At 47.9% G+C, this 23,302-nt stretch overlaps 2 protein-coding genes across 2 annotated transcripts; one reads left to right on the forward strand and one right to left on the reverse strand.

The window, feature by feature from the left end:
• The first annotated feature begins 359 nt into the window (after positions 1-359).
• On the forward strand, positions 360-4,969 carry PAIP2B (poly(A) binding protein interacting protein 2B). The gene is made up of 3 exons (XM_065891482.1): positions 360-497; positions 3,759-3,935; positions 4,913-4,969. The coding sequence occupies exons 1-3, from the start codon at positions 360-362 to the stop codon at positions 4,967-4,969; spliced, it is 372 nt and encodes a 123-aa protein (XP_065747554.1).
• An 8,767-nt stretch (positions 4,970-13,736) lies between these two features.
• NAGK (N-acetylglucosamine kinase) lies at positions 13,737-22,655 on the reverse strand. Its single transcript, XM_065890994.1, has 10 exons — positions 22,590-22,655; positions 20,724-20,808; positions 20,470-20,568; positions 19,503-19,644; positions 18,578-18,688; positions 17,763-17,875; positions 16,397-16,484; positions 15,309-15,406; positions 14,730-14,808; positions 13,737-14,067 (listed from the first exon to the last, which is right to left on the reverse strand). Exons 1-10 carry the CDS (start codon positions 22,616-22,618, stop codon positions 13,877-13,879), a joined length of 1,035 nt encoding a protein of 344 aa, XP_065747066.1. The 5' UTR covers positions 22,619-22,655; the 3' UTR covers positions 13,737-13,876.
• Between the last annotated feature and the right edge of the window lie 647 nt (positions 22,656-23,302).

The following is a 23,302-nucleotide window of genomic DNA, read 5'->3' on the forward strand; positions in this document are numbered from 1 at the left end:
AGGAAGCTGTGTGATCTTGGTTACGTTCTAGAACCTACAGAAATTTGGCTTGAAAAAATACTCCCCACCCCCGGCCCCCAACCCACTTGCCTAGAAAGGCTAACTGAGCCTAGATGTTTTTTTTCTTTTAACTCTTAAAGAGTCGTACATCTGTATAGTTGGTAAGAGGATATGGCTAGTTTTGTAACAGTTATAGACTAGCAGTTTCTATTCATCTATAGTTAATAACTTTGATTTAGAACTTCAAAAGCATCTGGAAGAATCTTTTCATTTCCTTGATCCTTTTATCCTTTTTATCCTTTTTTTTGCTTTTTGGATCATTTTATCCTTTCTTTTGCTCCTGTTTAGGTTCTATCATAATGAATGGATCCAGTGTGGCGAATACTTCACCCAATATAAAATCCAAAGAGGACCAAGGGTTAAATGGGCATGATGAGAAGGAAAACCCATTTGCAGAGTACATGTGGATGGAGAATGAAGAGGATTTCAACAGACAGGTAAAGAAGTGAAAGGCTAATGAGATGTGTAATTCAACAGCTATAGTATTTTACCGTCAGTCTGTTACAAGAGAAATGGGTTCATTGGCTTTAGAACAAATTGAAAATATGTAGAAGCCTGGTCTTGGCTGACCAAGAAGCAACTTCAGCTGCTGAGATCAGATTGAAGATACCTTGGAGGATGATATTGAAATGTTTCTACCATGCTAATTAAAAGAGGATCAAATACTGTGGTGTTCTGGTGTAGACTTCTGGGAAGCAGCAGCTGTGTGCAGACAGGCCAGCTTGGCATGCCACACATAGGAACTCAGAGACTGGCAGAATGCAAGTCTGAGATAGGGAGTGTATTAGGTGGGGGAAGGCTAGACTGCTTCCACAAAGATCCAGCAATAATTCATTGTCTTATATCTCTGTGGCGTTAACAGCCCAAGGTAAGCAATCCAGGCAGACAGGTGACTCTGCAAACTGCACGGTGCCCTCCATGATGTTGCTCTGCCACGCCCAGGGCATTTTATCAGATGCAGGATAACTGGAAGTCAAGCCACAAGGAAAGGCAGAGAGCCAAATGTCAAAGCAAAGATCTCTTTTTAACCAAGTGATGCCAAAATGCTCACACCCCTTCTGGGGACATTACATGATTAATAGTTACATGGCCATATCCAGCATGAGAGACAGGAAATGTGATTTTAACTGAATAGCCTGGTGCTTTGGGGAGAAGGAAACAAGTTTAGGGGGGCAGCCAGGAGTTACCACCCCATGTGGCCCATTGTGGTATGATCTGTGTGAATCGTACATAGACCATGCTTCCTGTCACACCTCTGGGCCCAGGTAACCATTTTTGTGGGTTGTGCCTGTGAATAAGGGTAGATTTAATACCAGGGAGCGTGTTGTTATGCTCTTGGAGAGAGGAAGGGCACATCTTGAGCAGTCATGTTAAATCTTGTAGCTTGGAAATATTTTCTAGCTGTTATTTTAAGTACTTGATATTTAAAAAAAGAAAAAGTGTGGCTAATTGTAATGTTGAAATAGTATGTTTAAGTCTTGCTACCAGTGACTTTTCCTTTGAATTCATGAGGTTAACTATATTGGCTGGCTTGGGTGATTATTTTTGCTTGACCGGCCCTCTGGTGGTGGCTCAAGTGAACTGTGAATCTGTCACCAGGCTTCCTGCAGGAAAGTCATGGCCAAACAAGAAGCGGGAAGCCTGTTAAAATCACACTTAATCTCCAGAGTGAAGCATACTCTTTATTAAGAGTTAACAGTGTCTGCAAAAAAGTGTAAAATATCCTAGCTATATATTGCTTTAGATTAAGACAGTCTTTAAGAAACATGCAGTTGGGGACTTCCTAGTGGCACAGTGGTTACTAATCCGCCTGCCAGTGCAAGGGACACAGGTTTGAGCCCCGGTCTGGGAAGATCCCTCATGCTGCAGAGCAACTAAGCCTGTCTGCCACAACTACTGAACCTGCGCTCTAGAGCCCGTGAGCCACAGCTACTGAAGCCTGTGTACCTAGAGTCCATGGTCCACAACAAGAGCCACCGCAATGAGAAGCCCACACTTCACAATGAAGAGTAGCCCCACTCACCTCAACTAGAGAAAGCCCGTGCGCAGCAATGAAAGCCCAACTCAGCCAAAAATTAAAAAAAAAAAAAAAAAAAAAAAATATATATATATATGTATATATGGAATTTAAGAAAAAAAATGTCATGAAGACCCTAGGGGTAAGACAGGAATAAAGACACAGACCTACTGGAGAACGGACTTGAGGATATGGGAAGGGGGAAGGGTGAGCTGTGACAAAACAAGAGAGAGAGAGAGAGAGAGAGAGACATATATACCCTACCAAACGTAAGGTAGATAGCTAGTGGGAAGCAGCCGCATAGCATAGGGAGATCAGCTCAGTGCTTTGTGACCACCTGGAGGGGTGGGCTAGGGAGGGTGGGAGGGAGGGAGACGCAAGAGGGAAGAGATATGGGAACATATGTATATGTATAACTGATTTACTTTGTTATAAAGCAGAAACTAACACACCATTGTAAAGCAATTATACCCCAATAAAGATGTTTAAAAGTATATATTAATTAATTTAAAAAAAGAAATATGCAGTTGTGTAAATACTCATTATTTCTTCTTGTTTTGAAAGTATACTACATTGATGACATCATTTTCTATTGGTATGCAAAAAAGTGTTCTTTATATCTTTCTAAGGTTATGAAAGTATTTTTTCTCATGTAGGGGCCTCAATACCAGAAAAGTGGGCCAGAAGCTGGGAGTTGGTTTTGATTTAATCTCCACTATCCAGGTAGTGGTCTAGTTACATAGTTCCTGTACCCTTTTCATATCTGAAAGATGGGAAATTTAAGAAGAATCGCTTCTCAACAAGATTGAGAAAAGAATTTCAAGCTTTAAAATGATTTTCTGTAAGTGCCATATGAGTGGAAAATATCTGTATCATATATTAGAAGATCTGTGAATACCTGGAATTTCTGCTATTTTGACTATTTCCTCAGCCTTATTTTTGATGGAATTTGGTTGAAAAATTAAAAATTATATTTTCTCTAGCCTGTCATTAGAAGCATCATAATTCTTAGTAGATCTCATACAAGATCATTCTTTTTTTAATTAATTAATATTTATTTTTGGCTGCGTTGGGTCTTCGTTGCTGCGCGCGGGCTTTCTCTAGTTGCGGCGAGCGGGGGCTACTCTTCGTTGCGGTGTGCGGGCTTCTCACTGTGGTGGCTTCCCTTGTTGCAGAGCATGGGCTCTGGGCACACGGGCTTCAATAATGGTGGCCCACAGGCTTAGTAGTTGTGGCGCACGGGCTTAGTTGCTCTGTGGCATGTGGGATCTTCCCGGACCAGGGCTCGAACCCGTGACACCTGAATTGGCAGGTGGATTCTTAACCACTGTGCCACCAGGGAAGTCCACAAGATCATTCTTTTTTTTTTTTTTTTTTTTTTTTGCGGTACGTGGGCCTCTCACTGTTGTGGCCTCCCCCATTGCGGAGCACAGGCTCAGCGGCCATGGCTCACGGGCCCAGCCGCTCCACGGCATGTGGGATCTTCCCGGACCGGGACACGAACCCGTGTCCCATGCATCGGCAGGCGGGCTCTCAACCACTGCGCCACCAGGGAAGCCCCCCGACAAGATCATTCTTAACTGCATAGTAACAACCTCTGAAAGAAAGAGGTAGAGAAAAAACTGGAAGGTGTGAGTCCCACTGGGACAGTACGTCTGAGCTCTTCCCCTTTGCTTGCTAGGTGGAAGAGGAGCTGCAGGAGCAAGAATTCTTGGACCGCTGCTTCCAGGAGATGCTGGATGAGGAAGACCAGGACTGGTTTATTCCATCGCGAGACCTGCCTCAGGCCATGGGACAGTTGCAACAACAGTTAAATGGACTGTCAGTCAGTGATGGTCATGATTCTGAAGATATTTTGGTAAGAGCATATGTAGTTCCACATGTGACATAGTGAAAAGAATGTAGGATTTAGAGTCACAGACTCTCTTTTTGGCCCTACAACCCTGGGCGAGCTCTGGAGCCCTCTGAGCCGCTGATTCTTCACTCATCACCTGGGCATTAATAAGGGGGTGCGTTGAAGATGCACTGCACCTCTTAAAGCACTGTGCAAATGTGATGGTTGCAGCATCACCAACTTTCATTTTCTCCCATGGGCTTTTCAAAGCAGAACTGGGATTAAGGATAAAAATTTGAACATGGAAGAGGTTTGGTTTCAAATTATCATTTGCTGCTGTCCTTTTCTTTTGCTATCCCTCAAATCTGTATTTATAATTTTGAATGATGCTGTTATAAAAATTGCCTGTTCACTTTGGAAGGAATATACTCTTAAGAGGCCATCTTCCACTTATAATTAGAAGCCCAGATAAATTAATTCCTTGCATTCCATGTTGACCTAATGTCAGAATTCTGTAAGTGATATTGTTCTCACACAACTCACTTTCTGAATGATTGTGCCCTGCAGTTTGATGAGGTTTTAGATATTCACAAGATAGTAGATAACCAGAGAGTACAGAAAGATGAAAAAAAAAAATAGGAAAAAAAAAAAAATAGGGATTGTGGTAACCAAACTACTTTGATGGAGTACTCTGATTTTCATCAAGTTAAGGTACTAATAAATTGAAAAAGTATTTTTGGGGTCAAATTTAAATGAAAGCATCATGAAGGAAACAGGAGTCTAAAGTAGGAAGGAGAAAATGAGGTTAGCAGGGCTTAGTACATCAGAACATTGAGAGCAGCCCAGAAGAAACAACTCAACAACAGCTTGAGTTGCAAGGAATTCTATTTTTTCTCTCCTTGAGGCTGAGAGGAAGGTACTGGTAATAACGGAAGCAAGGAAAAATACGTTTTAAAGTACAGCTTGCCTTGGCATTTATTATCTCTTGGTTCTTATTTCAGAGCAAAAGTAACCTGAACCCGGATGCCAAGGAATTTATTCCAGGAGTGAAGTACTGAGCTGACAGAAAGCTTTGAGGAGAACTTGTATGTCCCCACATCTGGGGACAACGCTGCACAAAAAGGCGGAGCTGAAGAGGGGGGCGGGACGGGCAAGGGGTGCACAGCGGGGGAAAGGGGACAGTGGTTTAACTCGACACTGTGATTGGAGTAACTAATGTGCTCAGTCTTTCTCTACAAGCCTCTGAGTATTTCTCTTTTGTTCTACTGACTTTCATTTGGAGCAATTTCCTATTATTATTAGCTTTTTGATTTAGGGAAATTGCAATTCCCGCCCCCCCCTCCTCCGTCAGGAATGTTCTGCTGTATGTGTTTAAACAAAATAAGCTGACCAAGAAAATCTGGGTGTTTAAGAATGCCCTTCCCGCTCTGCTGTATACTTACCAAGGGCAATGAACACCTGGAGCACTACTTACTCAGTCTGTTAAGCTGGATGGGAAGAGGAATGAGTGGAAGAAGCAGGTATTGTAAACCAGAATGCACAGCTCCGTGATCCCTGGGAGTTTCCTGTGATGAGCTGGGATCACCAGTGGCCTGCTGAGCCCATGTCTCCCTGCCTGAACCCCATTCAAGAAAACACAGGCTTAAAGTACTGGAAACCAATAGGAGCAACTTTCATCAGCCATCTGGTTGATGAAAGTTGTAAAGCAGGAGAGGACTGGGATGGTGATTGTCACCTGAGCCGTTCAGTTACTGTTGGCCTACTCTTAAGCCTCTGTTTACAGCTACCATCAGACTCAAAATTTACAAGGTAAAAGAGCACTAGAGTGGATTTGCCATTTCGTCTCATGGTGTCTAGTCCCCTGTCTCCCCTCCACCCCAACCCTACTCTGTTTTTGAGAAAAGGTAATGTTACCAAAGGTGTACGAGAGGCATGTGGTGCTGGCCATCAGCGTCAGCCTGGAGAAGTCATCCTTGAATCCTCTTAGTTATGTCTTAAATTTATTTTGACAGTTTTTTTCCAGCCCCATGAGGACTTGGTCCACCTGGTACCTTACTTTCCTTAGAAAGGTTTGTGCACTTTCACAAGTCAATGTATTTTTCAGGACACTAGCAAGGAGCTCAGTTCACAGTTTGGATGCTTCTTCCCACCTTACAGAATTATGCAGAAGAACTCCAAAAAAGCCTAGAAGAGCGAGTCCCGTTTGACCCTGTGACTGTGTGACCCACCAGGACAGTTGCGGCAGTTATAAAATTTTGCTGTTCCCACATACCCAGGTTTTTGAGTTTTCTAGGTTGGACTTTCTGGGTGTGTTCCTTTCCTGCCCACAAGTCACAGGGGTTTTTGTTGTCGTTGTTGATACTCATAAGGAACTAAACTTGGCCCAGGAGCTGCCTTTGTGTGCTAGAGGAGTCGGTGGGAGAGTCAGGTCTAAAAGAGAGCATGTCCAGTCCTGGCCGTTCTCCCAGGACGGGCAAGGACTTGCAGGGGCCTGAGGAGGACAGTGGCTTCTGTATGACTGCCACTGTCTTGTGTGATAGGCCTGTCAGGAAAACATCATGTAACTTGAAATAAAGTCTGTGTAAATTCAGTATGTGGATGTGGGACAGAGGTTGGAAGGAACGGACTAGGGTTTGGAAAATTTAAGAATTTCTCCTTTTTCTTATGAGGTCCCTTGTTGACTTTTTGAGCAGCCACAGGTTTATGTCAGATTGAAAATATGAACCCACATCTTTTCCTTGTTTGAGTCTTTAGGATGGCATCATTTGAAAAATGCCCTTCCTTGTTAGGTCACAATGTCATAGGAGAGTAGTTTAGGGAGCTCATACTGTCAGATGTGCTCATGAATTCCCAAAGTCTCTACCTCGAGAGAATGGAACTCTTAACTCGTTTTCAGGCAGGGCTACAAATAAAGAAATGTCTCAATTCCAGCTTCAGCTTTCAGCTGGAATTGTTGCCTCTGATAAGGAGAGGACCTAGGAAGTGTGGAAATAGAGGTCTCTTTCTTCCAGGGCCGCTTTTCCTCCTTCAATCTGCATTAACTTGTCCAAGCTCAGAATTCTGAAGGCTGCTGGAAATGTGTTGGGATTGCAGAAAGAGCCATTGTCTAGACCGTGGTGTCTCCATCACAAAGAGCACCATGGATTCTTGTGTGGCTCCTGGTCTGGGAAGTCCTACAGGGATCCAGATGGAGCCGTTTCTTCATCCTGAAGCAGGCTTGCCCTTCTGACACCAGGATAGGCTAAGGTATTAGGTGTAGTTCAAAGGGCTTGTTTTCCCATCTGCTGTGGGGTTTCATCTAGGATGTCAGCGTGGTTGCACAAGGCATATTTGGTCAGGACTAAGAAATCTTCCTTCCAGCCAAGCAGTGGAACCTGAGGGCTGGCCGTTCCAGTCCCACTCAGACACAGTGCGCTGACTCAATATCAGGAAGCAGCTAGCAGTGTGACCCCCTTCTTAATGTGTAGGTTTGTGCTTCCAGCGGTTCCTCTTGTAGCGTGACCTTTTTCTCCATCTATTTTATGTTGTGAGGTGGGAGCACAATTGTCACCCAGACCACAGGCCCAGCTATAGTCAGAGTTTGCCAACTCCTTAACAGGAAATGCGTGTGGGTCTTATTGGATCTTCACTGGGGAAAGGCTGGGAACCTCTATCTCAGACTTCTCCTCATAGGAGAGGTTCTGGGTGCAAGCCAAACTAGACACCTTTACCTTTTAAGGATGAGGCTGGTATTATAAGTGATGATTTTGATATTGAACTTAAGCCACTACTCTAAGTTTTTTTAATTGGCAACTAGAAGTTTAAGTATAGAAACAGAATATGTATTTTCAACAATTGCCAATTCTGGCTGGTCCAAGTGTTAGTTTATTAGTGACTGATTTTGTGATTATTGGACTCTAAAACTCCAAAATGAAAATGATTTTATCTCCTGCTCTTCAAGGGGTAAAAAACAAAAGAAATACCTTTTATTTTCTCCTGCCCTTTGAACTGCAGCAGAAAACTTGATAGATACAGCCTAGGCCTGAGCACCTGCACCTTTGGGTCTTTGGAGCAGTTTCTGACTGTGGCAGTTGACTTTCGGGGATCACATAAGGTCAAACCCAAAAAGATTGCAAGGAAAAGGCTGGACCTTTGCAGCACCTTTAGTTTCCAAAGTCAAAACAGCTGGGGGTCCCATTAATTAAGGTTACAATGCTAATTATAACTTTAAAATGTTTTTAGAGGTAATCAGCATTTTTCAAATTGTGTATTGCTATAATGTCAAAGTTCTGTCTTGATTTTGAAGATGCTGGGAAGTAAGGAGGTGAGTCAAACACTCTGACTTCAGAGTAGAAATTAATATATGTCGGGAAAGTTGTGTGAAGAAGTAGCCAAAGGAAACAGCTTGACTGAATCTTCTTGCATTGGTGGTGCTGCAAGGCCCATGTAGAAACATCAGGAGCCCAGGAATCTACACTCCTGAGATGGGAGGGGGCAAGTGTTCTTCAATAAGGGTCCTGGCATCACGGGTTGATAATGTTGCTTGGTTAGGTTATGCTGATGTATGGGTTCAGGCAGAGACCTGACAAATTTGACCAAGATTTGGAGACGGGCACCTTTTGGGAAAGACTGTGTATTCCTAGCCACTCTCCCCCGGGATAAATGTAGACCTCGTTAGTTTGGGAAGTTGATGGAGAGAGCAGGAGGGTTGACTGGGATCTGGTGAGCATCAGGAACCTTGGTCTCCTCCTACCTCTGCCCACGGTTACCCATGTGAATCGTTTCCCCTCTCAGAGATCATTAGTTCTCCTGGTCCCTGGGTACTACGCAGAGTACTTTTCTGCAGCCAGTGCTCTGCTGCCTTGTGAATTTCATCACAATTTTGTACGGTTTTTTTTTCCCCACATTTGTTTTTAATCTTCTGTCTTTATTTCTCCCATCTTGAATCTGCAATTAGTGACAAAGGACAGGGGAATAGGAGGCTGACCCAAGGAAACACTCAAGTTTCCTGCTTGTTACTTGGCCTCTGCCCTCACTGCTGTCCCCAGTCGAGATTTTAGGGGGGTGCATACAAATAGGACAGCTGAGTACACTGATCTCTATGGGGCGTTAGCCAAGTGATTCACCACCCTACTCCAGGGGACAGAAGATAAATCTACAAAGGGACAGATGCACCATCTTTATTTTAAAAGAAAAAGCCCCTTTAGATTTTGTTACTAGGAGTCTCATTTGTGAGGTCTGCTGAGTTTTCTTCCCCGATCCTACCTTCTTACTGGCTACCTTTTAATATTATAAATAGTAAAGAAACATTCTAGGCTATGTACTATAAAAGAGTACAATGTTTTCACTCTGTAACTCAACACTAATTGATAATCCTGTCCTGTTGATTGTGAGCCTTCAGAAATGTTTAATGCTTGACGGGTGGTTTGCGAGACAGGGACTTTTTTTTTTAAACAACTTTATTGAGGCATATTTTACATAACATAAAATTCACCCATTTCAAGTGTACAATTCAGTGATTTTAGTAACTTTCCTCAGTGGCACAGCCATACAGTTCTCAGTTTTAGAACATTTTCATCCCCCTCAATAAGATCCTTCATGCCTATTTACATGATAATACCTGTTCCTAGCTCTAGGGAATCACTAATCTTTCTGTCGCTATAAATTTGCCTTTTCTGGACATCATCTCAATGAAATCACACAAAATGTGGTCTCTTGTAGCTGGCTTTTTTCAGTTATATTTTCGAGGTTCACCCATGACATAACTTGTGTTAGTAGTTTGTTCCTTTTTTGTTGCTAAATAATATTCCATTGATGGGTATATGTTTCGTCACCAGGGGGTCTTTTAAAATTGGATTTCAACCTCCTGGTCTAAGTGGAACCCTGAGAACATAGGGCTCCTGGCGGGACTGCTGCGCATGTCAAAGGGACGGCCTATCAGAACCAGCTTCGTCATCAGAAGCTCCGCGAGGAGCCTGACCTGCTGCAGAAACTTTTATAATTTTGCAACTTCCTTTTTACATGAAACTTCTGTGCTGTCTACACATCGGGCTTCTGAAGCATCTGATAATTAGCTTAATAAGTTAATGAGCATGTGTTTGAGTGGACAAGAAAGTGAAACCATCAATACTGTGTTGAATATGTTTTCCTCCCCGACAAAATGGAGGAATCTCAGAACTTGCTCAATAGCGTCGTCTCCATTACAAAGCGGAACATGTGTTAAAGACCGTGCTGCCTTTGTTAGACCAATTTGGAAGGAAAGAGGCCAGCCGGCAGAGGCGGTCAGGAGGAGAAAGGGAGTGGACTTTGCGGTACATCCCAGCGGGTCTGTGCACGGCCCACGCATCTGCTGTTGTGGACGGTGACGCGCCGAGCGTGCCAGGGCAGCTCAGCACCTCCAGCAGGCCCAGGCCTGGACTTTGGACCTTTATCCCTATTTCTCAAGTGTTTTAAAAGCTGTTTTTGTTCCTTTTTTTTCCCTAAATACACATCACATGGTAGTTATTAATACTTTGGGGGAGGGGCAGGACTTTAAAAGTGAAGAAAATACTTTTCATAAAAATATCAAAAATGGAAAAAAAGTTACTTTTTTAAAAATTTGCTATACAAACCAAATGGCAGCTGTTGAAAATCTCATTAAAATGAGAATAAAATGCATTTGCTGGCAGTGGTACCCTTTTTCCTACAGTTGGGTCATTATATCATATTGCAAGGGGCCGTATGCGTGGTATGTGTTTGATTTTGTCTCAACGTGGATCACAGTTTTAGTTGCCTAATTTTCCATTCTAAATGGTGTTACAAAGTAGTACAAGCATTGTGTTGGAAGTCACAGACCTGAGTGAATCCCACCTGCACCACTTTGTGCCTTTGGCCTGAACCTGTTTATTGGTAAAGGTGTGACACCTTCCTCCTGGGGGCTATTGTGAAAATTAGACCAAATTTAATTTCAAAATACTGCCTGGCATATGATAGGCACTTAATACATGGTAGTGATAGTGGCAATAATGTGTGTGGCTTTGAACAGAGGCGGTAACAGGAAATCCTTGGGTTTGAAGGGCAATTGGATAGCTGATATTTTCCTGTTCCTGGGGAAAACTGACTCATCTAGAAAACAAGTAAAGGGCTTCTGTATCTGCCTTTCAACTACTGAACAAGTTTGAGAACCTGCTAGGTACCAAGCATTGTCCTGGGTACCAGGGCTGCTGGAGTTAACAGGCAGACATCATCCTTGCTCTTGAGAAGGTTGGTTAGTCTGGTAACTCTTACTCGGTTTACACCTAGCTTGAATCTCCCAATGATTCTCCGAGGGGCTTTACAGTAAAAAGATCATGGGACCAGACCACAGCCAATGGGTTTTGTTTTGAGTGCTTTTATTTGCCTCCTTCGTACAATCAGGTTTAAAAAAATCTGAGCTAACTTGCCTATTTACAGCTTTTTTAGATAGTTATGTCTATACAGGGCCTAACTATTCACAGCCTTACAGACGTGAATGGTGTATTCATTCACTTAAAATTTTCATTAAACTAAGTACATTAAAGAGAAGTGCAGATATTGTAAGCAGTATAGTCCATAAATTTTTACCAACTTTCTGTTGGTATAAGGTGTAACGGTATACTCATTTTTAATCCTTATATTAAAAATCCTTAGAGCACTCATCACAGCTAGAAGACGTTCAGTGAACATTTGCTGAATGGATGGCGCAGATGAGGCCGTGCTGTCCACGAGATCACACAGGTAGATGAAGGCAGTGCCGGCCTCTTCAAGTCCAGTTCTTGTTCCCAGCTCTCTTGTTTGGCTGTTAGAAGCTCAGATGAGATGAATACATACATATTTAATGCCTTGGCAGTGCAGAATCCCATTAATTGCTCCTGATATCTTATTAGTGAAGGAGATTATAAGTTTAAAATTAAAGGGGGAGAACCTCATCAAAAATCACTTATGACCTGCACTGCAACCTCTGTGTAACAGAGCCTAACTGGAGAATAAGCTACCCCATCACATCTCCTTTGACCAAAGGAAAAAGAAACACAAAGTGACCTTATGCAGTTTAACATTGCCTTCATTTTTTCAACTAATATTTAGTGAATACTTATGAGCTGGCACTAGAAAGTCAGTCAAGCTGTGCTCTAAGCCCTCCACTGTCCATCTGGAATAGTAGAGCCTGGACAATGGTAAGGAAGTGATGGCTGTACCCTGAAGAACATAAATATCTTTTTTTTTTTTTTTTTTTTTTTTTTGTGGTACGAGGGCCTCTCACTGTTGTGGCCTCTCCCGTTGCGGAGCACAGGCTCCGGACGCGCAGGCTCAGCGGCCACGACTCACGGGCCCAGCCACTCCACGGCATGTGGGATCCTCCCGGACCGGGGCACGAACTCGCGTCCCCTGCATCGGCAGGCGGACTCTCAACCACTGTGCCACAAGCCCATAAATATCTCTTTTTAAACTCTTCACCAATAGTTTTAGATTATAAATCCGAAGTACTGCTTGATCCTGGTCCTGAGATCATGTGAAGACTTCTCCAAAGTTCACCACTCATCAGTAAGTGTTATCAGGACTGAGATGGAGCAAAGGCACTCTGCTGTGTCCCTGACTCCTTGCAAGCTTTTTAGCTGATGATGTACTGGTGACTTGCTGAGAGCTGACCCCAGTGGTCTGGGCCATACCTAGATGTGAAGAGGGCTGGCTGTCCCTTCAGAAGGGACTTGTCTTGAGTTCTTATTGTTGTGTTGAGCTAGAGCTGATGGGACAAGAGCCGCTACCGTTGTGTTCTAGACAGTGAAATAAGTGTCATCTGACTTGGGAAACAAGTATTCAAGACTCCGTTGAGAGCCTAATCAGAGCTCCAAAATTATTGGGTAGAGCTCTCTCAAGTGCAGATCCTGGACCTCTGCAGCAGAAATTACTCAAGGTATTTGGTAGAAATGAAAATCCCCCATCTCATCTCATCCTTGACCTAATGAATCAGACACCTCATGGACGGGGGAAAAAATAGAAACCTGAGTTTAAAACAAGCTCGTGAATAACTGATGCACAGCAGTTTGAGAACTGACGTTTAGGACATGACCCATGCCTCTAACAGCTTACACTCCAGACACCTGGAGAGGCAGCCACTGTAGATCGAGACTCTGGCTTCAGTCTTCGCCAAGCAGCACGGGCAGAACAGGAAGCTCTGGGCTTGTCTTGACCAATCAAACTGCAGTATCCAGAGGACAGGAAATCATGTCTGCTCCTCACTGATGTTCATCATTCCCGCTGCCACACAACAGTGTCATCCTGTAACCAGAGCCAGGCCAGCAGTCACCAGGAACACGTAGGCTGCCTAGTTGTGTCTAGTTGGCCTTCTTGGATATCAGCCATCCTCACAACTTCTTAAGAGCTCATTCATGCAGAAAAGCTGCAAAATGTGCTGTTCACCTGTAAGTACCAAATCCAGTGAGGTAAAAATTCTCCCAGATTAGAATTGTACCCTGTCCCCTAAATCCTACTGGGACTATCAAGAGAGGGTGTGATATAGCTAAGGTTATTGCTGGTGATGTTCTCCATGGACAACACTTAGTTCCACTAAAAATGGTCAGGCAGCTATCTTGACCCTTACCTTTGACTGGAGAAAACTGAGATCACAGGTTAACTGGCAGCCACATGGCGTAAGTATCTAACGTGGTGGGCAGGGGCAGCACACAGGTTATCTGCCTAACTGTGTGGCGAGCAGATTGCAGACCACAGGCCAAGCATCTGGGGGTGGGGCTTTAAACCCTGGGCTAAAACCATCTCTGAGCCCTCTGGGATACCTGCTGGCAGGTGAGCTGAGGATGTACACGGCAAACGTACTTGATAACACAATCCAACTGGGGAGTGGGTAAAGTGCGTTTATTTTCTTCTGTATGTTTCTTTTTCAAAACAAAGAAAAGGAAAAGGAGAAAAAGCCTCCTGCCTTCCAGCACCCAATGTCCACTGGGCTTGGAGGGGGTGGAGCCAGGGCCAGCCCCCTAGGAGAAGGTGTAGGAGTAGAAGGCAATGGCATTGACGCTGTAGTCCATGGGGAGGAGGTGCCCGATGTGCCTGGCCCCTAGGCTGGCCCCGCCCAGGGCAGAGGAGTGCCGTAGCTTCAACAGGGTGAAGCTGGAGAAGGAGTTCTGAGCCTGGATCTCTCTGCCCTGGGTCAGCGCCAAAAGGAAACCTGGAGGAAAGAACGTAGAGGATGGAGGTGAGAGACCAGGGAGAAGGTGGGGACAGAGGGAGGGAAAGAAGAGGCCCAGGCCCTGAGGCATCCTGTGGAGGTCCCACATGCCAAATCCCTAACAGATGGTTGCACCAGGGTGCGTGAGTCCAGTAACGGCTGTGGGGCGCTGGAGCCCGAGGCCCCCAGCCCCCGATGCCTCCCGGGGGTTCCTAGGTAGCATCAGGGATCCTGGAGCTACTTCAGAGTATCTAACGGAGACCACACAGCCACCTGAAACAAGCTGCAAGGTTGCAGAAGGCACATTTCTTTCCTTCTAGCTAGGATTATGGTGACTGGGATGTCACCACATGCTGGCCAGAAGCTCCGATTTCAAGTCAGATTTGTCTTTAATTTTTAAAAGGTGGTGCCTATTTAATAAATCCTTTGGAAGAGAATGTCTTTCTAAGAGTGCAAGGAAGCTGGATGGGACATTGTAAAAGGGCTCCCTGGAAGAGTGAAGGATGAGGGTCTTGGTCTGAGACATCTGTGGCCTGCCTGTCCAGGCCTCAGGGCCCGGGTCCCAAGTCCTCCCCAGGGCAGGCTGTTTTCCCAGGCCACCCCCTTTCCAGCCCCATCTTTTGCCCTTGCCTGTCTCAATCTGCCTCCCATCCTATACTCACCTTCCTTCAGCAGCTCCCAGCTCTTCCACACAGAGCCCACACACAGGATGGGGAGGCCAATCTCCCCTTGGAACAAGACCTGGAGGAGAGCAGAAATGGATACTGGGGGCAACCAAGCCTCTCCAGTGCCAGAGGGGGAAGTTCGTTAAGACTAGCCCAACCTATCCCAGTCACTCTCCCTCTAGCTGAGAACCAGAAGGTGGACTCAAAAGGAAAAAAAAGGGAGAAAAATAGAGAGATTCATAAAGGCAAGGTAGAGAGCGGAAGGGAAAAAAGAGTTAAGCAGCAACACAGAGGAAGAAGAGAGAAGGGAGGCAACGGACAGGAGCAGGACTGAAAGAAAGGGGGCAGTGCATATACCACAGTAAGCCCGTCTGCTATACATAAACACGGGTGACGGAGGGCACTGACCCAAAGAACTTTTTTGTGTTCTAGACTTCCTGCAGAATTTTTCTCATACCCTAAGTTCCTTTAAAATCGTATCCAGTTTACAGTTTGGTGGGACAGTCTCATTCTAATGGGAAAGGGCCGAGTCTGGCCCAGCAGCTCCCCAGACTCCACTTCCCCCCTTCAACTCACCGGGTCAATCTCAGGCAACACTGCCACAACGTGTCTGCCCAGCATCTCCCCAGCCTTCCTGAAGATGTAACGGGAAAGGGGATCTCCCTGCTGAGCACCTGGCGTAGGGAGGAAGGAATGGAGTGGGTGAATACCCAGGGAGGCTCCGGTCCTCAGCGACTCTCTTTCTCTCTCTGTCGCAGGGCAGCAACAGTGCAGTGCGAGTACGATGGCTAGCAGAGGTCTCAACCAGGAACAGATGCTCACCTCACGGCGTGTGGGTAAGCCAGCCTCCAGAGCTGCCTCTCATCCTTACCCACCAGCCCCCACCAGCTACTTTCACCCTAGGAAGGGTGTCCTGGACAGAGGTGGCTCACTCCAGGCACTCAAGAAGGGCAGCTCCGCTGGGGAAAACACTGGCACCTGGTCTGTACTCCAACTTACACTGTTATTCAGTCTGTCCCCGAAGGTCTCTCTGCTCTGGGGACCCAGGACCCTACTTGAACAGCTGGCTGGTACTCCTCTCGGGGCTGCCCACCCGCCTCCAACAGTCTGCTGTTAGTCAGCCCAGCCCCTTCCTAGCTCTGCTCTGAAAGGGCCTCAGACCAGCAGGAGCTAAGAGGGCCCTACAATGCCCTGAGGCTTCAGGAATCCAAAGTAAGGGAACATGGACCGCACACTGGAGCAAAAGCAACGTGCAGACGAACAAGCCCTATGGTTCAGCTCCTCCTGAAACCCAACCAAATACGCCTAACCGCTCCGTGATTCCCTAGGCCTCTGGGTATCACTCGTTAAAAAAGAAAGTTATAGATCTGCCCAAAGGATAACTGCTTCATAAATTTCTCAGAAATAGACATACAGCCTGCACAAGCCGTGACAGCTGTCACGAAGAGAAACAGGTAATATAAAACGACTGGCAGTACAACCTGCGTGTCCTTCTGTCTCCACCTCAAGGCTCACCAGTACCAAGGCCCACGGTGGCAGAAAACTGACGGCACTTGGTCAAAGGGAAATTGGCTTCCAATCCCCATCTGAACCCTGCTCCACCCTCCAATTAGGGAGGTCTTTGCAGAACAAAGTCAGATAAAACCCTACCCCATCTCCAGTACCTTCTGCAACTTTCCGGCAAAACCCAGCAAACCTGCATTTATCAAAGTCCCTATACAGGTGGGTGAGGATTCCTAGCCGATCTGGCACCTGAGAGACACAGAAAAGGCACAAGACAGTCATCAGAAGCAAAGGAAAATTCCCAGTCTGCCCACCCAGTTGGCCTTCCTGATGTCTCTACTGTTTGAAAAGCTGGAATAATATTTGTTTAAGCTCTAGAGTACAAGGATTTGAGATTTCTCATTTGAGAAAAGTTATTTGTTTTCCCAGCATGGCCTCTACTGCTCTTTAGAGGTTAGCCTGGACGCAACACAGAGCACAGACGTGCGCTCACCAGAGAGTCTTCTGCAGCTCCTTGAGGTGCTCTTGAAAAGATTTCTTTGGTCGAAGAAATCTAACCACTACTGCTCATTGCACCTCTCCCTTAAGAGTCACAACGCAGATCAAAGGCTCTGAGAAGTCAAAATTGATTTGTTTCTCCCACATTTATTTCACCACATATAGTCCATCTTCTACCTCAACTACCTTACACACCTGTAACGCCTCTGAAAGTCCCAAGAACCAGAGATTCCCTAGAATACGTTACTAAAATGGAAGAGGGCGTGGGGGGCTAAAATCTGAGCATCTGTGGCAACGTATTAAGCATGTCATACGTACTTTGTCATTTAATCTTTCTAATGTCTTAATGACTAAACAATAAGAGAGGGAGCAGTAGACATATTAGTGGTGTTCAGAACCCATCTGCTGAGTCAGCTCGCCTAAGTGGCCCTCAGCCAGAGAGATGTCTCTCAAATAAACTTACTTGCCTTCTCCTCTCTCGGCCTCCACCTCTGGTGCAGCTAAAGGCAGCTGTTTCCTAACCCGCTACAAATGAGCACAGCCCAGACAAGGAGGGCAGTCAATCCCTGATGCCCTCCCTGGGTGGGAAGCTGTACGCTCCCAAGAACTCTCCCTGCCCCTCTTTAACAGGCTCTCCTCCCTGACCCATACAGCCAGAGGCAGCTCACTGGCCAACATACCTGTTCAGACTTCACCTGCTGTCCCTGTGTCTGTGTGCACTGTCTCCTGATCTCACCCCGCACCTCTCACTTCAGCCTAAACGGCGTCTGCCTTCAACTCGCCGCAGAGTCTAGCTGCCCAAGGATGAAGTCCAGCCTGTCCGCAACCTACCCTCTCCTCATGCGGGGAATGCATGCCCACCTCATTCTGAATCCGGTCCTCACAGACGACTTCTCCATCCTCCAGCTCTGACAAACAATTCACCCCGACTTCCCCGGGCCCACCCAGTCCCTCTCCTGAATTCACTCCTGCTCGGTCTCCCGCTGCCCTATCCCAGGTATGCACGTTTACCGGGGGCAGGGGAAGTACCTGGAAATAGTTGAACATGGCCTGTTTGACATAGCCAATGTCATGCGGAGCCGCCTCTAGGTTGTCGATGGAGTCAAACACTATTTTCACTGCTTGGTGTGCAATCCAGTAGGCTGCAGAGAGCAGAGAGGGCTAAGAAGATGGGGCAATCTCCCCGAGTTCACAGGGAAGGAAACTCACACCTACACAGGGTTGAGTATTACAGAGAAGTAGGTGCCCCAGTTCCCAGCCTGGGGTCCTCTAATTAAACCATATCTGACTGATCCACGTAAGGGAAAGCTGAAGGGGGAAGACTGAACAGGTGAAGCTGCGTCACACCAGCTCCCATCCCCACGTAAAGACCAGGTCAGTCAGCTGCCACCCAAACCACGAGAGTCACGGCCAGGAGCTGGACCCTAAGGGCCCTTATGAAAATGTCCACCTGCTACCTATGAAGAGGTGATGGTGGGAGGAGCTTCTAGACCCCCTTCCCACTAGCAGACTGGTACGGCACTTCCTGACATCTATGGCCTTAACCTTCACAGTGTCAATTCCCTCCTAAGGACTCCAAAAGTCAACACGGGTAGGCAACGGCTATCAAGCGGAGGCATGAATCTGAGTCCTGGGTGCAAACCACTGCTGAAGAGCACGGCCAGCCAGTAGTCCGGCATTTGCATCTCTAGATCTCTTAGTCATTATCTTGGACTCAGAGTCAGGCGCTCTCCCCAGGGAGCCCCAGGGGGTCAGCAGGCTGAGGGGAGGGGAGAGGAAGATGGGGAGCTGCAGGAAGTGAACGGTCCAGGACCCTGAGCCAGGCCCAGTCGGCGTGAGCTCACCTGAGCCCTCATCTCCCATCATGTGGCCCCAGCCACCACAGCCGCTGTCAGAGCCATCGGGGTTGATGAGCCTGCAGTTGGAACCTGTCCCAGAGATGAGCACGATCCCACCTGGGGAGAGGGCACAGGAGACTCAGTGCGGCCGAGGCCCTGCACAGAGCGCACAGCTTCTGACTGAGGAAAGAAAGGACAGAAACCGGCCCCAAGCAAAGGGATCACCACCCAGTTTTGTAGAGGAAACCGAGCCCAGCTAGTTTCCTGCCTGAAGGTGGAGGGCCTGGGTCTCAGAGAAACTCCAATCACATGGTGCCCTTCTCTAGGGAACAGAGAGGCACACGAGTCTGGGTCTCCTTGCCCAGCCAGCCTTCAAGTGACTACCTGCTTTACTGAGTCCCTACCGTGCGCCAGGGATTGTGTCAGACCCTATTCACACGGTGATACTCATTCAGTACCCTAGACCACCTTATGAATACAATTACCCCCATTTTATAGATAAGGAAATCGAAACTCAGAGCGTTCCATAACTTCTCCAAGATGGTATAGCTGGCAAAACAGGAGCTGAGATTCAAATGCCAATCTCACGATACCATCACTTCTTATACTCCCGTCACAGAGTTCCTCCCATCGGCTTTTCAGCACTTGCTGCTTTCTCCAGCCAGCTTCGTCGCTGCACTGCCCAGGGGCTCCCTCCTCTGCAACAGAGTCTCGTGTTGCATGGACTCCTTTCTTGCTTCCCATCAGGACACCCTTCCTGCCCTCCCACCTGTCCTGTGCCTGCTCTGGCAAACCTCAGCTAATGAAGGGAGCAGGGGCTGTGATGAAGGCTGCCTCCCAGGTATTTACTAATCAACTTCTGCCAGCTAAATCTAAGGGGCTTCCCCAGGAAAACCGGTTCTCAACCTCACCCCGCCCTCCACCTCCTCACCATCCGGCGTAGCTGTGGCGATGGAGCCGGCGGCGTCAGTGGTGATTAAGTAGCTTTCGCTCAGGTAGGGAAATCGGTCCCTCAGCTCCTCCATCAGGATCCTCACCGCGTCCTCCTGATCCCCACCGCTCAGGGATAGGCCCTAGGCCACGCGGGAGGTGAACGAGCAGGCAGCGCCCCAGACCCAGCTCCTTTCTCGACCCCCTCCCCTCCTACATCTGCTCCCTGCTTGCTACCACTGGGCATACCCTGTTCACGAAGCCCCAGTCCTCCCTCGGCCACACACAGTGCCTCATCGAAGGCTGCGGCTGCAAGAAGAACCTGGACTGAGCCCTGCCAAGACGAAGGATTCAACAATGCCAGGTCAGGAGCTGGGGAGGACGACAGTGCCCTTAACAGAAGAAATCAGGCAGAGGAGCCAGTCGAGGAGAGGTAAACTTGGTTCAGAATGCGTGGGGTTTGGCTGTGCCTGCAGGACATCTCCCTGAGGATACGTCCAGGAAGTAGACGGAGCTACAGCAGCTCGGCAGAAAGCTGAGCCAGGAATAACAGGTAACATTTAGTCAGACCTTATGGGTCAGGCTCTGTGCAAACCACTTTGGGATGTATCATGCCATTTTACCACCCCAGCAACTCTGAGGTAGCTACTGTTTTCCGTATTTTCCAAACGAGGAAACTGAGGCTTCGAGCAGGTAAGTAACCTGCTTAGGGTCACACAGCACAGATGCTGAGTGACAAAGCTGGGATTCAAACCGAGGTCTCATGGCTCTCCAAAGCCCTGTGCCCTTCCAATCCTTGTGGCTTGTAGGTGACAATGCAGCCACAAGAGTGGATGTGATCAGGTGAGTTTCCAGACCAGAGACTAAGCCCTCAAGGCCTTTCCCTTTGCAGTCATCGGACTCATCTAGTTCAAACTCGCTGTCTCAGTGTTGCTGTGACCTAATTCCCAAACTCTACCCAGACTCACCAGGCTTCGTAGAGGAACAAGAGGATCCACCCCTGCTTTCCGTTTGGCCCTGTTCACCATCTCGTTGATCCTCTCCACACACTTGTCTGTCCCGATCAGCTGGCCCCAGTCAAGGGAAGGAGGAGTTACAAAGGCCTGCATGACCTCTGTCGCCCCTACAGGCTTCCGAGTGAGCCCCCAGCCCCCACCTTAACAGGAGTTACAGAGAATGAAACCACAGTCAAGCCCACTGGTCCCCTCAGTGTGGCCTTTACCCAGTGGTTTGTGCTGAGTCCATCCGCTTCTGCCAGGATCTGCCCATCCTCTGAGAGTAAAAGGACCTTGGATCGTGTGCCTCCCCTACAGAACACAAGGGGGCACTCAGTCTTGCTCAGAAAAACCTGCAGATACAGCTCAACTTGTGCAGTCCTTGTCATAGGCAGAGCCCAGAGTGAGGGGGACAGCTTCAGCAAGCCCAGTCACCATTCCCAAACCCTCCTCTGCGGTTGGGTGTTTGCTGGGCTCTTGGACTTCCAAAACATAGCTCCTGCTCAGCTTCCCTTGAGGGTATCCTACTGATCCTGCAAGACCCTACTCATATATCACCTCGTCCTCGAAACCTCCGATGTGTGGCCCACCACTATAGCTCCATTAGTTCAGCCATGTCAGTGCCCCCATGGACTCCTCTGTATGAGAAGTGCGTTAAGCTGTTTTCCTGTCTGCCTCTCACTAGACTACAAGTTCCACTGGGTCAAGCTCTGGATCATTTATTTACCCTCATTCCAGGCACAGGTGACACTCAGTAAACGTGACTAAAAAGAATGGCACGTCTCTCTGCTTCTCTCACAATAGCTAAAGGCTGCCTTTAGCAGCTCCAGCTGCCAAGATTTTCGAGACACGCTTGTGAGAAATGCTGGCCAGATGACAGGAAGAGTTAATACCTGCTTAAGCAACTAAAGGGTCAAATGCTTATTACTGGGAGAAATGGTAGTTTGGAGGGAGGTCTGTGGTGGTGTGATGTATGTTTCTTTATTGATCAGTACTTTCAGGAATATCACAAAAGGACACTGAAGACCTGCTGATCAAACTCAAAGATGACAAGAAGTTTCAAGGGGTAGTTAATGCATGAGGTGGCAGATTATCGTCCCAAAGAACCTCTTGACAAACTGGAAAAATGGGTCATATGTTACTCATGAATATAACAGGGCTGAACGCGAATTTCTCTAGTTTTTTTTTTAAAAAAAAAAACAGTGCAATAAATACAGGGCAAGGGAGATCAATCATAACAATGCATGTGAAAAAAAAGACTTTGGGGTCCATGAGTCAGCAGTGAAATGTGACTGCCACTGAAGTAATGCGATGTCAGATTCAAAAGTAAGTGCCCCAGCTCAGACCCTCTACTGTGCCCTGATTTGACACACCCAGGGGACCCACACCCACATGCAGGGGACTTAGCGATCATTCGGTTCATCCCTCTTATCACTTCACACACGTGGTAACTGAAGCCCAGACAGGGCAAAACTCTTGCCCATAGTCACACCGAGGGGAAGAGCTATTACAAAAAGTCCTGCAGACAAACTTCCGAACAGGAAATAAGCAAGAATAACAGAGGGTTGGATCTAGAGTGAGTAGCCTGGAGTGCCAAGAATGGAGGGGTTTCAGCCTCCCCCAGCTTTAGGTCCCAGATACCTTCCGGCAAAGATCACTGTCCGGGATTCCACCACACCCCCGCTCCCGACCCCCAGTCCAGCAACTTCACACCTGACACCTGTTCTGCAAAACTCTCTCCGGAGCGGGAATGGAAAAAAGAAGCTTCTCCAGCGGAGCACTGTGGAGTGGGTCTTTCGTGGGAGAAAGGGCTGTGGTTCCGCCGCTAAACACAAAGGACCTCCCCCGGGGTGTGGCTGTGGCACACAGTGCCCGCAAAGCACACGACCGCGCGCGCAAGGGCACCGTCGCGCGGGCACACACTCCTCCTCCACAAGACCCCGCAGCCCAAAAGCCCAAAGTGGCCGGACCCTGACTGAGGTGGGAAGTCACCAGCCTGCCGACCTGGCCACGGCCTTCCTCCCGCCCCGCCCTCGGGCCAGAGAGTGGTCCAGGCCGCCCCTTCCGGACTCCCTCCTCCGGACCGCACTCACCCCTCTACACCCCCATAGAGCGCGGCCATGCTGCTGCTACCGCCACCGCGGATCCCGTCGTTTGCTTCCCTCCTGTCGGCGATCCCGGCCCTCCAGCCCGCTGGGCACCGCCCCGCGTCACGTGAACGTCCGTGCGGTCCAGCCGACTCCCAGTGCGCGTGCGCGAGGCGTGGCACCGTGGCCCGCCCCAAGCCTCAGGGCTGCTGGTCTGGCTGTGGCACCGGGCTGGGTGAGTGCGGTCCTCAGCGGCTCCTGCAGATCGCCTCCCCGCCTCCTGAGTCCTGCTTCTGGAGGTGGATACGGGATCCCAAGCGGAGGAGCCAGGAAGGGGTGTTTGGGCCGGACCCCCTAGCCCCGTTGCACTGCTTTCCCCTCAGTGCCCGGAAGTTGCTGGCAGCTCCGCCTCGCGCGTGCGCAATGCGTGGGAGCCACGTAGACTGGGTGAAACAGGACAGTGAGGTACACCTGGCCAGACCCCCACTGGGGTGTGGGATCGGGGAGCTGCACGAAGCCAGGGGACCACTGGGAGTCCTAAAAAAGTGCACTGTTCAACCCAACACCTGCCTGGCGATGGCAGAGTCACACCGTGGGCACACGAGCACCCACTAAGACTTTACACTGGACTTGTGTGAATATGTGTAACCAGGAGTAACCAGAAGCAGGCTGGGAAAGGAGAAAGCCCCCCAGGCTGTCCTTGTAAGCCTAGAGATGAA

This window comes from Phocoena phocoena, chromosome 14, assembly GCF_963924675.1.
Source record: "Phocoena phocoena chromosome 14, mPhoPho1.1, whole genome shotgun sequence".
NCBI classification, from domain to species: Eukaryota; Metazoa; Chordata; class Mammalia; order Artiodactyla; family Phocoenidae; genus Phocoena; species Phocoena phocoena.